We start from the raw sequence: 15,198 nt of genomic DNA on the forward strand, positions 1-15,198 counted from the left end.
TCCCAATGACATTCTTCACAGAAATAGAACACAGAATCCTAAAATTTATATGGAACAACAAAAGGCCCCACATAGCCAAAGCAATCCCAAGAAAAAAAGAACAAAGCTGGAGGTATCACACTCCCTGACTTCAAAATATACTACAAAGCTATAGTAATCAAAACAGCATGGTACTGGCAGAAAAACAGACACACAGATCAATGGAACAGAACTGAAAGCCCAGAAAGAAACCTACACATCTATGGACAGCTCATCTTTGATAAAGGAGCCAAGAACATACAATGGAGAAAGGAAAGACTCTTCAATAAATGGTGTTGGGAAAACTGGACAACCATGTGCAAAAGAATGAAAGTAGAACATTATCTTACACCATACACAAAAAATTAACTCAAAATGGACTAAAGACTTGAATGTCAGACCTGAAACCATAAAACTCCTAGAAGAAAATATAGGCAGTGCACTCTTTGACATCAGTCTTAGCAGTGTCTTTTCAAATACCATGTCTATTCAGGCAAGGGAAACAAAAGAAAAAATAATAAACAAATGGGACTACATCAGACTAAAAAGCTTCTACAAGGCAAAGGAAGCCACGAACAAAATGAAAAGACAACTCACCAGCTGGGAGAAAATATTTGTTAATCATATATCTGACAAAGGGTTAATTTCCAAAATATATAAAGAACTCATACAACTCAACAACAACAAAAATGAACCACCTGATCGAAAAATGGGCGGAGGATAAGAACAGACATTTTTCCAAAGAAGATATACAGATGTCCAATAGGCACATGAAAAGATGGTCAACATCACTATTATTAGGAAAATGCAAATCAAAATTACAGTGAGCTATCACCTCACACCTGTCAGAATGCTATAATTAACAAGACAAGAAATAACAAGTGTTGGAGAGGATATAGAGAAAAGGGTACCCTCACACACTGCTGGTGGGAATGCAAATTGGTGCACCCACTATGGAAAACAGTATGGAGATTTCTCAAAAAGTTAAAAATAGAAGTACCATATGATCCAGCTATTCCACTACTGGGTATTTATCCAAAGAACATGAAATCAATAATTGAAAAAGATATATATACCCCTATGTTCATCGCAGCATTATTCACAACAGCCAAGACGTGGAAGCAACCCAAGTGCCCATCAACGGACAAATGGATAAAGAAGATGTGGTATATACATACAATGGAACACTACTCAGCCATAAAAAAGACAAAATTGTGCCAGTTGCGACAACACGGATGGACCTTGAGGGTATTATGCTGAGCGAAATAAGTCAGACAGAGAAGGATAAATACCATATGATTTCATTCATATGTGGAAGATAAACAAACATATGAACAAGGAGGACAGATTAGTGGTTACCAGAGGAGAAAGGAGTGGGGGGAGGGCGAAAGGGGTAAAGGGGCACATATATATGGTGACGGATAAAAACTGGACTGTTGGTGGTAAACATGATGTAGTCTATACAGAAACTGAAATATAGTGAAGTACACCTGAAATTTACACAATGTTGTAAGCCAATATGACCCCAATAAAATAATTTAAAAAATAATAAAATGAAATCGAGAAGTCATAAAATAGTCTTAAATATATGTATATACTTTGATGCCAACAATTCCAGTAGCAGAGAGCTTACCCTAAGAATACAATCATAGGTATACAAAAGTTTATTAATGAAAATAATAAATGCAATAGTATTTATAGCCATAGAAAACTGGAAGTGATCTCTATCTCCAACAGCTGATTAATTAAATTATGGTATCTACAATATGATGGAATTTTGTAGAACCATTACAGTTTGTGCTTTAGAGTAATGACTCTCAGTAAGGTGGACATATCAGAATCACCCATGAGGCTGAATAAACACACGCCCCTCCAACCTCCTGCATACCTGGAGCTGAAGGAGGGAAGAGTGGTCTCTCGGGTGAGTTGAGTGGTGCAGTGAGCCACTGTTACTATCAGAATGTGTTGTATATCTCTCAAGTGTGCTGAAGTGGACATCAGTATTTAAGAAGAATATATTTTGTCACTTGGTATAAAAATAAGTGGGTTATGTGAAATTCATATAACATAAAATTAACCATTGTAAAGTGTACAATTCAGCAGTATTTAGTACATTTACAATGTTGTGCAAGTACCACTTCTGTCTAGTTCCAAAACATCATCATCACCCCCCAAAAAATTCCTATACCCATTAAGCAGTCACTACCCAGCACCTGGCAATCATCAATTTGTTTTTGGTTTCAATGAAATTATAGACATGAATACCTATCCTAGATATGGCAAATAAATGGAATCATCCAATATGTGGTCTTTCATGTCTCTTTTTGCATGTGGATTTCCAATTGTCCCAGCACCATTTGTTGAAAAAACTATTCCTTCCCCATTGAAGTGCCTTTGGCACTTTTGTTGAAAATCAACTGACGGTAAATGTAAGACTTTATTCCTGAACTCTCAATTCTGTGCCACCTATCTACATGTCTATCCCTACTCCATACCAGTACCACAGAGTCCTGATAACTGCGCCTTTATTGTAAGTGTTGAAATTGGAAAGTATGAGTCTTCTCATTTTGTTCTTTTTTTCAAGATTGTTTTGGTTATTCTAGGTCCTTTGCATTTCCATATAAATTTTAGGATCAGTTTGTCAATTTCTGCTTAAACTTTGACAGGGATTGTGTTGAATCTATACATCAATTTGGAAAGAACTGCGTCTTAACAATATTGAGTCTTCCAACTCATGAACATTTTAAATGTCTCTCATTTAGGTCTTATTTAATTTCTTTCAACAATGTTAGTTTACAAGTCTTGCACTACTTTTGTCCAATTTATTCTTAAGTATTTAATTCTTTTGCTGTTACTGTGAATGGAATTATTTCTTAATTCATTTTAAGATTGTTCATTGCTCATATATAGAAATACAATTCAATTTTGTATACTGATCTCATATCCTGCAAACTTGCTGAACTTGTTTGTTATTTCTAATAGTTTTTGTGTGGATTCCTTAGAATTTTCCACATACAGGATCATGCCATTGGTAAACAAACACAGTTTTAATTTCTTTAGGATGCCTTTTACAGGCATACCTCGGAAATATTGCGGGTTCAGTTTCAGACCACCGCAATAAAGCAAATATCACAATAAAGCAAGTCACGCCAATTTTCTGGTTTCCTAGTACATATAAAAGTTATGTATACACTAAAATGTAGAATCTATTAAGTGTGTGATAGCATTATGTCTAAAAAAACAATGCACATATCTTAATCAAAAAATACTTTACTGCTAAAAAATGCTAACCATCATCTGAGCCTTCAAGAGTTGTAAACTTTTTGCTGGTGGAGGGTCTTGCCTCGATGTTAATGGCTGCTCACTGATCAGGTTGGTGGCTGCTGAAGGCTGGGGTGGCTGTGGCAATTTCTTAAAATAAGACAACAATGAAGTTTGCCTCATTGATTGACTCTTCCTTTTATGAATGATTTCTCTGAAGCATGCGATGCTGTTTGATAGCATTTTACCCGCAGTAGAACTTCTTTCAAAATTGGAGTCAATTCTCTCAAACCCTGCCACTGCTTTATCAACTAAGTTTATGTAATATTCTAAATCCTTTGTTGTCATTTCAACAATCTTCACAGCATCTTCACCAGGAGTGCATTCCATCTCAAGAAACCACTCTCTTTGCTCATCCATAAGAAGCAACTCCTCGTCTGATAAAATTTTATCATGAGACTGCAGCAATTCAGTCACATCTTCAGGTTCCACTTCTGATTCTAGTTCTCTTGCTATTTCCACCCATTTGCAGTTACTTCTTCCACTGAAGTCTCGAACCTCTCAAAGTCATCCATGAGGGTTGGAATCAACTTCTAAACTCCTGTTTATATTGATATTTTGACTTCTTCCCATGAATCATGAATGTTCCTTTTTTCTTTTTTGAGGCAGATTGGCCCTGGGCTAACATCTGTGCCCATCTTGCTCTACTTTATATGGGACGCTGCCACAGCATGGCTTGACAAGCGGTGCGTCGGTCCACGCCTGGGGTCCGAACCTGTGAACCCTGGGCCGCCGAAGTGGAGCGCGTGAACTTAACCACTAAGCAATCGGGCCGGCCCCAAATCACGAATGTTCTTCATGGCATCTAGAATGGTGAATCCTTTCCAGAAGGTTTTCAATTTACTTTGCCCAGATCCATCAGAGGAATGGCAGCTATCTATGGCAGCTATAGCCTCACAAAATGTATTTCTTAAATATTAAGACTTGAAAGTGGAAATTACTCCTTGACCTATGGCTGCAGAATGGATGCTGTGTTAGCAGGCATGAAAACAACATTCATCTTGTTGTACATCTCCATCAGAGCTCTTGGGTGACGAGGTGCACTGTCAATGAGAAGTCATATTTTGAAAGTATTCTTTTTTTCTGAGCCGTAGGTCTCAACAGTGGGCTTAAAATATTCAGTAAACCATGTTGTAAACAGATGAGCTGTCAATTCAGGCTTTGTGGTTCCATTTATAGAGCACAGACAGAGTAGATTTAGCATAATTCTTAAGGGGGCCCTAGGTTTTTCCGAATGGTAAATGAGAATTGGCTGCAACTTCAAGTCAAAAGCTGTATTAGCTCCTAACAAGCGAGTCAGCCTGTCCTTTAAAGCCAGGCATCGACTTTTCTCTAGCTATGAAAGTCCTAGATGGCATCTTCTTTCAATATAAGGCTGTTTGTCCACATTGAAAATCTGTTGTTTAGTATAGATTATTATTAGTAGATTATTAGTGTAGTTCATTAATGATCTTAGCTAGATCTTCTGGAAACTTGCTGCAGCTTCCACATCAGCATTTGCTGCTTCGCCTTGCACTTTTATGTTATGAAGACACTTTCTTTCCTTAAACCTCATGAACTAAGCTCTGCTAGCTTCAAACTTTTCTTCTGCAGTTTCCTCACCTCTCTCAGCCTTCACAGAATTGAAGAGAGTTAGGGCCTTGCTCTGGATTAGGCTTTGGCTTAAGGGAATGTTGTGGCTGGTTTGATCTTCTGTCCAGACCACTAAAACTTTCTCCACATCAATAATAAGGCTGTTTCACTTTATCATTCGTGTGTTCACTGGAGTAGCACTTTTACTCTCCTTCAAGAACTTTTCCTTTGCATTCACAATTTGGCTAACTGTTTGGTGCAAGAGGCCTAGTTTTCAGCCTATCACAGCTTTTGACATGCCTTCCTCACTAAGCTTAGTCATTTCTAGCTTTTGATTTCAAGTGAGAGATGTGCGATTCTCCCTTTCACTGGAACACTTAGAGGCCATTGTAGGGTTATTAATGGGCCTAATTTCAATATTGTTGTGTCTCAAGGAATAGAGAGGCCCGAGGAGAGGGAAAGAGACAGGGGAACAGCCGGTTGGTGGAGCAGTCAGAACATACACAACATTTATCCATTAAGTTTGCCGTCTTATATGGGCGTGGTTTGTGGTGCCCCAAAACAATTACAATAGTAACATAAAAGACCACTGATCACAGATCACCATAACAAATATAATAATAATGGCAAAGTTCGAAATATTGTGAGAATTACCAAAATGTGACACAGAGACACGAAGTGAGCAAATGCTGTTGGGAAAATGGCGGCCGACAAGCTTGCTTGATGCAGGGCTGCCACAAACCTTCAATTTGTAAAGAACACAATATCTGTGAAGTGCAATAAAGCGGAATACAATAAAATGAGGTATTTCTGTACTTTTTTTCAACGCTGATTGTACTAGAGTCTGAAAATTTGGATTTTTAACAAGCTCCTAGGTGGTGCTGATGCTGCTGGTCTGGGGACCACACTTGGAGAGCCACTGCTCTAAAGAATGTATATCATAAAATGGATACAATATCAGAGGAAAGTAATGAAAGGGAAGTGAATATTATAATATATCACAACTATAAGATCTTCTCTTTCTAGACACTGTGAAGGAAAATGATGACCAAAATGGTCAGAAAAGTCTAAGCATAATTACATTGGAAGAAACACATAAAGAGAGATTATCCAGTGAAACTTTTGGTGTTCTATATACTTTTAAAAAGCCTTTAAAAACCTCAAAATGTTAATGTCAGGGACTAGAAAAAAGCTAAAATGGTATGGAGTATCCATTTAGGAATTATAGTTGTTTATAAATAGAGCACCAAATCAAAGGTATTAACATTAAAATCATAGTAAAACAATAACAACAATAATAATGTTAATAGCAAATAATATCTATGGAGCACTTATGACTGCCAGGTACTATTCTACCTGCTGTAATATATTAATTCATTAAATCCTTACAACCCTATGAGTTACCTATTATCATATCCCCATTTTATAGATAAGGAAATTGAGGCATAGAGAATTTAAATAACTTGTTCAATGGTACACAGCTGATAAGTGTCAGAGCCAGGATTCACCCAAGGCGATGTAGGTCCAGAGCCTACTCTTTCCCATAATGCTCTACTCCTTCTCTTTCTTTTTGCTACCAACAACAAAAATTTCCTACCTCTGACTAAGTAACAAAAGCAATTTTCTACTGCTTTCTGTGAACTTCCCTTTTAATCACTTCAAAGGGAGTCATAAAAATTAAGTTGTTGCCCACCATTTGAGGAGCTTAAAAACAGTGTCTAGGGGCCAGCCTGGTGGCATAGTGGTTAAGTTCTCGCGTTTGGTTTTGGCGGCCTGGGGTTCGCCGGTTTGGATCCTGGGCGCGGACCTACTCACCGCTCATCAAGCCATGTTGAGGCGGCGTCCCACATAGAAGAGCTACAACTCTACAACTATGATACACAACTATGTACTGGGGCTGTAAAAAGAAAAAGAGAAAGATTGGCAACAGATGTTAGTGCAAGGCCAATCTTCCTCAAAAAAAAAAAAAACTTAAAAAAAGAATCAAAAAACAAAAAAAAAAACAGTGTCTCGGTAGAAGGATGGGTACCTAGTTGTTCATTTGTGAAAATAAGTTGTGTAGTGGGCTCTGAAAGCCAAGGAAGTTGCAATCTCTGTTCTAGAAGATTGTAGAAGAGGCAGAATGAGGAGACTTAGTTCCTTGAAGAGGGTAGGTGTAACATGCTTTAACCAGGGTGGCTGAATCATTCAAAGGAATACAGCCTTACCAGAAGCTGAAAAAACCTCAATGATAACCCTGCTGATGTTCCTAACTCTAGGTTGTTTGGTAGGTCTTGAAACTTTAAATAGCCCTGCAAAGGGATGTGGTAAGTTCCCATGACCTCTCTCTGCTGTGACAGCTTGGCCCTGTCCAAATGAATCTTAGTCACCACTTTGGCTATTTTAGGCCCAAGTTAGATTTTGTGGCACTGGGAGAAATACAGCATGTGTTTCTTGTGATGGGGCAAGCCTGAGCCCTATGGTAAAAGGCCTGTACTTGGGCAAAGAAAGGTTCAACCCCAAACAGGGTAATGTCACATAAGCCAAAGCAGCACTAGAGTTAAAAAGACTTTAGGGAAAAATTGAGAAAGAAGTATAATTAATGGTTTCTTTGGGGAAGAAACTACCTTCAAAAACAGCTGACCAAATTTAACTTTGGATAATGAGGTTTTTTTCTTTTGTAGGCTACACTGGTTCAGATGTATATCAAAGCAAAGAAATAAAAGTCTTGGGAAACTGATTTGGGCACAATCTCAATAATGGCATGTCATTAATAATTACTTTTGCCAAGGACTTTCAAAGCAAATAAAGAAGAACCAGTTTGAACCCCTGACAGCAAAAGACCTAGGAGAAAGGCTTAACTGGGAATAATCATCCCCAACAATGACATGTTAAAATCTCCCCTGCCCTATAGTGGCATTTTCCAATAGAACTTTTTGCAGTGATGGAAATGTCCTATATCTGCGCTGTCCAATATAGTAGCCACTAGCCACATATGGTTACTGTACACTTGAAATGTGCTAGTGGGACTGGGGAATTGACCTTTTAATTTTATTTAATTTTAACTAATTTAAATTTAAATAGCTACATGTGGCTAGTGGTTACCACGTTGGACAATTCAGCTCTACAGGATAATATCATGGCCTACATTCCCCAAAATTCATATAAACGTTCTTACAAATCTAGAGTTGTATACAATCACTCATATATTTCAGGGGTTGAATAATAATGAATAATATTATTGCAACTTATGACATATTTGAAAATACTTACAAAGAAAACTTTTATAGTTGGCAGGAGTCACATGGCTAAGGAGGACTACTATCCAATCAGCCACTTAGAGGACAGAGTTGAATTTTCTTACGGTAATCAAAAGTAAGTCAAACCTAAGATAATTTTAAGACCATAATATAATAGTTTCCTCTGTTGGGGGGAGGGGGAAAATACTGTCCCATAAAATTTTTGCCCAGTGCTGAAAAGACTCCATTATTTTATGCTGGATCTTTTTCAAAACCTTTTCAAGTCCAATGCGCTCCTCATATAGGGTAATTACCATTTTTTTTTGTGGGGTGGAGGATAGGGAGAGTGATAAAAGGAGAAAAGTACCTAGGAAAAATAAAGAAAAGGTGAGAAAAGTAACTTGAAAATATTTTCTAGTGGACCAAGGTAGTGGGCATTTTTACTGCTTTGGGATGGTTGTTCAATCCTAATTTCCATTCTAATTTGGTGTTGTTTCCATTGAACTAAACTCACATTTTTTTGTCAAAATATTTAAGTTTGAGAAAAAGTGGCCTAGATTCATATTTAACGATAATGGATAACAATAGTAAATTACTATTTGTAAAGTAATTATATCTGTTATGAATTTTAAAGATAATATAAATGTAAAATATGGTTAATCTTCCATTTATTATAACTTATTATTTAGATTCATATTTAGATATTACCTTAAATGATTTAAAAAACCAAAATCTTATTGAAATGGTGGTAATTTTTGGAAGTGAGAATTTAGCTGTAAGAAAAACAATGGCCAACACTAGGATATATTTATGGGCACTGAAACAGAATAAAAATATTATCATCAACTGTATATGTCTGGCTTTTTGCTGATTTCTTTAATTTACCTTTAGTTTCCTCCTTGCGTTGAATTTCCTCAGTTGCTCTACTGTTTCTGGAAGATGAATCTTGTAGGCATAACGATCCCGCTCCTATAAAAGAAGAAAGATAATGAACATACGCAACCGTTTAAAAAACTGAAGAAGTTTAATCTAAAACAAACTTTAAATAAAGCCCAAATTCTTAAATGTGAAACTTAGATTGAATTCTAGGAGACTGGAGATTTTATTCCATGATACTGGCAAACATTCTCAAATGAGGGATATGAAGGTCAAAACTGACAGTAAAATAATATTTTATTTTCAGCAATAATAAACGGCTGAAATAATAGGTCATGTAATTTTCAGATATATTGCTATATGGCTAAACTAATTAATCATAATTATTATGAAAGTATGGAGTTACCTTTGACATGATCTTGTCAGGTAAAATGAGCATCTGAAAAATTAACTCCATAACTGATTGAGCATTCTTAGTTGTCAGGAATAACCGGATTAAAAAATATCACTGTATCTTCGAAGTAGAACAAACTTTTGAAGGTCATCTAATTCAACCATTTCCCATGTGGGATCCCCTTCAATCTGTGATGTATGATCACTCTGTTTGACCTCGTCCAGGAGGAGATCATTACTTTATGGCAACCCATTACAATTTTAAGAACATGAAAATGTTCTTACTCAGCTTGGGCCCCTATCTGGCTTGTTTGGGCTAGCTGTCTTCTGGGGCATCACAGAGCACACATACTGCCTCTTCCATATGATAACCTTTCAGTAGTTAAGAGGGGAATCATGCTTCCACTAAATCTATTCTTCTCCATGATAATGTCTCCAGTTGCCTCAACCATTCTTCACGTATATTTCAAATCTCTTGTCATTCTTCTTATCCCCGCCCCTTTGGTTCTACTCTAATTTGTCAATGTATCTTAAAGATTTGTCTGCTGTAAGTATTCACTTCACAAATGTTTCTAGAGAGCCTACTATGTGCCAGGTTGGGATACACAAGTAAACAAAACCAACAAAGATTCAGGCCCTCAGGTAGCTCATATTCTAGTGGGAAAAGATAAGAAAATAACAAAACAGATAATATAGAGTATGTGAGAAGTGCTATGGAATGAAGCAAAAAGTAAAGGAGAGTAAAAGGGATTGAGTACATTGCAATTTAAAATAGGGTGGTCAAGTAGGACCAATTGAGAAGGTGACATCCAAAAGAGGTGAGGGAGTGGTCTAGGCAGGGAGAACAACCAATGCAAAGGCCCAAAGGAGGGAGTGTGCCTGGAATTTTCAGGAACTAGCAAGGAGACTCACGTGTGTGGAGTAAATTATAGATCAGATGAGAGAGGCGACAAGGCTAGGGTAGGCCATAAAGGGCCTTTGGCTTTTATTCTGAGTGGCAGAGGGAGGAATTAGGGGGTTTCGAGCTGGAGTGACATGATCTGACAACTTTAAAGGAACACCGTGTTTGTTGTGCTGAGAAAAGATTGGAAGCGGGAGAGAGTTTAAAAAAAAAAAGGCAGAGAGACCAGTTAGGAGGCTATTGCAGTAATCCAGGGAAGAGATGATGGTGGATGAAACCAGATGGAAACAATAAAAAGGGTGAAAGGGAGATAGGCTGTCAATATATTATGTTTTCCCCAAAAAGTTTTACTTAAGTATAATTAGCATACAATAAACTGCACGTTTAAAATGTACAATCTGAGGCCGGCCCGGTGGCGCAAGCGGTTAAGTGTGCGCGCTCCGCTGCGGCGGCCCGGGGTTCGCAGGTTCGGATCCCCGGCGCGTACCGACGCACCGCTTGTTAAGCCATGCTGTGGTGGCATCCCATATAAAGTAGAGGAAGATGGCCACGGTTGTTAGCTCAGGGCTCATCTTCCTCAAGAAAAAAGGGGAGGATTGGCATCAGATGTTAGCTCAGGGTTAGTCCTCCTCACAAAAAAAAAAAATAAATAAAATGTACAATCTAATAAGTTTTGACATCTGTATACAACCATGAAACCATCACCACAATTAAGATAATGAACATATCCATCACTCTCAAAAATTTCCTTGTGCCCCTCTGTCATCCCCCTCCCCAGGCAACCACTGATCTACTGTCACTATAGATTAGTTCGTATGTTCTAGAATTTTATGTAAATGGAATCATACAAAATGTACTCATTATTGTCCAGCTTCTTTCACGCAGCATAAAGATTTTGAACTTCATCCATGTTGTTGCAGGTATCAATAGTTCATTCCTTTTTATTGCTGAGTGGTACTCCATTGTATGTATGTACCATAATTTGTTTATCCATTCACCTGTGATGGACCCTGGGTTGTTTCTAATTTTTGGCTATCATGTATAAAGCTACTATGAACATTAACATATAAGTCTTCATATGGACATACGTTTCACTTCTCTTAGCTAAATACTTAGGTGTAGAATGGTTAGGTCATATTATAGGAGTATGTTTACCCTTTTAAGAAACTCCCAAACTGTTTTCCAAAGTGGTTGTACCATTTTACTTTCCCATAGCAGTGTATGAGTTCCAGTTGTTCTACATCCTCACCAACACTTGGTAGGTTAGTCTTTTTGATTTTAGCCATTCCGACATATGTATGTATAAGTACCTCATTGGTGTTAATTTGTATTTTCTTTACGACTAATGATGTTGAGCATGTTTACGTGTGCTTATTTGCCATCTGTATATCTTTGTTGTTGAAGATATTGCTCAAACCTTGTCCCATTTTGAATTGGGTTGTGTGTTTTTTTATTATTGAGTTTTGAGAATTCTTTGTATATTCTGAATATAAATACTTTAACAGATATATAATTTGCAAATATTTATTCCCATTTTGTGGCTTGTCTTTTCATTCTCTTAACAGTATCTTTCAAAGAACAGTTCTTAATTCTGAATATATTTTGAAGGTAGAGAGAACAGGATTTTCTGACAGACGGGATGTGGGGTGTGAGAGAAAGAGAGGAGTCAAGGATGCCACCAAGGTTTTTAGTGTGAGCAACTAAAGTCTGACACCGACTGAGGTGGGGAAGACTGTAGATGGAACAGATTTTTTTGAGGGGGTAAGATGGAGAGGAGACCAGGACTTTAGTTTTGGACATGTTATGCCTGAGATATCTAAAGTTCAAGTTGAGATTCAAGTAGGTACTCAGACATACAAGCCTGGAGTTCAGAGAGAAGTCTAGGCTGAAAATATAATTGGTGGTGGTGGTGGGGTCATAAACATTTAGAAGGTGTCAAGTATTAAGTTAGTACTTAACTATGTCCCAGGCACTGAATTTGGGACTTTCAAAGGCAATATCCCATTTATTCTTTAAAACAACTATATAAGATAGTAGAGATAATACTACACATTAGTTATCTCAAAGTGTCATGGCTCAAACTGGACATAATTGTTATCATCACAGCTAGCATTTACTGACGGCTTATTATGTGCCAGGCGCTGTTCTAGTGCTTTACATGTTTATATTACTTATTCCTCACAACAATCCTAGGAGGTACATATCATTATTATCCTATTATATAGTTGAGAAAATGAGATGCATTATACCAGATGAAGATTAATTAGTACGGAGTGGAGTGGACCTCTTACTTCTCTTGATCTGGATACTATATAATATTTATAAATAAAGTCCAAAGTCATCATCATCACCACCACCACCACCTCTTCCTCCTCTTACTCTTCTTCTTCATTATTATTATTTTGTAACTAAATTCCCATTTGTATGTGAGCCACTTCTAAAATCATAAAATCTTTTACATAAAAAGGCATTGCCTGTTACTATGTGCCAAGCAAGAATGCACTCACATTAAACCTTTTAGAATGGGTGGCAACATCTTAAAAGAAAACCTGGAGCCAATAGTGGGGCGCTTGTAAGAAATGTTTCATCATCAACACAGAGAACAATGCTGTGCAGAAAAATATGAAGAATGATTCACAAGAGTTAGACTCTGAATGTGAAGAAAATTTTAGGAATTTCTTAACTACTTTATTTTCCTTTTTATATATACACGAGGGTGATCTATAAAAAAAAGTCTATGTCCTCCCCCCTAAAATAAATAAAATCAATATTTTGGTATCATGTACTTACACAATTTATTTTTGAATTTAAATGTAGGATTTTTGCAGTTAGTCCTGTCAAAATTTCACCTTTATCAGTGAAAATTCCTAAGGAATGAATACAAACACTTTAAAATTTATTTTCAATATTAATGACTAAAAGTGACAGGAGTTCCACTGGAGAGCAAAATGATATTTTTCTCGAGTACACATACAGCACTTGATGTCAAAATGACTCCAATTTTCATCTTTGCTAGATCCCATATGCTAAGTATCTTGGCAACGATTTCATTATCTTTAGTGACTTAACCTCCTTTTCCGTCACTGAGCCAAAACAGGTTCACCAGTACAGAAGACATAAGAACTTGTTAAATAACTAGCAGAGAGGATAAAATTACTATTTTAGAATGAGCAATGGAATCTTTTAATGGAGTGCTATTACTGTTTGTGGATTACAAATTTTAATTGTGTTATGTTTGATGTTTAACATATACTGAAACACAAACATCAAAATTGGCTTTGCATTATTTTTTGAATAAAAATTGTTTCACATCATGATAGACTACAGGAAAAAAAGTACAGGGAGGATCTTAAAAATAGGAAGAAAAAAACCCAAACAAAAAGAAACCACATGGTATAGTAGAAAGACAATGGTTTTGGTAGTCAGAAAGTCTTTTGTGAAAATTCTGGGTCATTTAGGTACTAGCTGTATGACCTTACATTCTCTCAGTTGTTTCTTTTTGAAAACTAATCTTACAGGATTTTTGTGGAGATTAAATGAGATGCTGTATAGGTACATGATTGGTCTTAATAATCACTCTTTTTTTTTTTTTGGTGAGGAAGATTAGCCCTGAGCTAACATCTGTTGCCAATCCTCCTCTTTTTGTTGAGGAAGATTGGCCCTGGGCTAACATCCGTGCCCATGTTCCTCTACTTTATATGTGGGATGCCTGCCACAGCATGACTTGATGAGTGGTATGTAGGTAGGTCCGTGCCCAGGATCTGAACCTGTGAACTCTGGGCCACCGAAGTGGAGCGTGCGAACTTAACCACTATGCCACTGGGCCGGCCCCCTTAATAATCACTTTTATTAGTCAAGATGTAGAAACCTCTGATGTAAAATAATTCAGGAGCTCTTGTAGGTGGGTGTGCATGCGTGTGTGTGTATCAACAAATAGCTTACTAAATAAGCTTTGTTATTTTCTAACTGAAAACATGTTTCTATCACATAAGAAAAAAGGTAAAAATAAAACCTAGTGAAAATTACAGAGGACCAAACCCGTGACCCATTTCTAACTGTTTCCAAAAAGGGTGAACCAAGTGACAGCATGTTTTTGAACGAAGAGTCTAAGGCTGCTCTGTCTAGTACAGTAGCCACTAGGTAAGGCTACTAAAATTAAAACTAATATAATTAAAAATACAGTTTTTCAGTTGTACTAGCCACATTTCAAGTGCAAAATAGCCAACATGTGGCTAGTGGTTACTGCATTGGACACTGCAGATATAAAACACTGTCACCCTGGCAGAAAGTTCTTACTGGACAGTGCTAGTAGGGAGTCTCTCTTTCATTTTTACTACTACTGAATTGAGGCTAAAATCTAACTGAATTTTGCTTAAAATGAAATTGCTTTACCATTTTAGGTATATGTAACAGAAAAATTTTCCACTCCTATTTTTTTTTTTAAAAGGGTCTTCATTCCCTTCCTCAGACTCTTTGTAGTCTTTGCATGTAGTAGAACTGAGATCAACCTTCTGGCTGACACCTAATGTGAGAAAGAGAGAGAGAGAAGGGCCTGGGGAAGTGGCTTGAAAGATGCACGTCATGCCTGGTTTCTAGAGCAAGAAATGGGCATTGGAGCTACTTTTTTTGTGTGTGAAGAAGATCAGCCCTGAGCTAACATCCATGCCAATCCTCCTCTTTTTGCTGAGGAAGACTGGCCCTGGGCTAACATCTGCGCCCATCTTCCTCCACTTTTTTATATGGGATGCGGCCTCAGCATGGCCTGACAAGCGGTGCCTCAGTGCGCACCCAGGATCCGAACCTGGGCTGCCAGCAGCGGAGCACGCGCACTTAACCACTACACCACGGGGCCTGCCCTGGAGCTGCTTTTTAAAACATCCCATATTCAACAGAATAGAT

At 37.4% G+C, this 15,198-nt stretch overlaps 1 protein-coding gene across 10 annotated transcripts in view; it reads right to left on the reverse strand.

Moving 5' to 3' along the window:
* Positions 1 to 15,198, reverse strand: part of CASK (calcium/calmodulin dependent serine protein kinase) — a 381,795-nt gene that overhangs the window by 109,669 nt on the left and 256,928 nt on the right. For all 10 annotated transcript variants that reach the window (XM_058535677.1, XM_058535675.1, XM_058535673.1 and 7 more), the window contains one exon: positions 9,015 to 9,098. In XM_058535677.1, coding sequence (XP_058391660.1) covers positions 9,015 to 9,098 — 84 coding nt within the window. The remainder of the gene's footprint in view (positions 1 to 9,014; positions 9,099 to 15,198) is intronic.

The sequence above is a fragment of the Diceros bicornis genome, chromosome X (genome assembly GCF_020826845.1).
Source record: "Diceros bicornis minor isolate mBicDic1 chromosome X, mDicBic1.mat.cur, whole genome shotgun sequence".
Classification (NCBI taxonomy): Eukaryota; Metazoa; Chordata; class Mammalia; order Perissodactyla; family Rhinocerotidae; genus Diceros; species Diceros bicornis.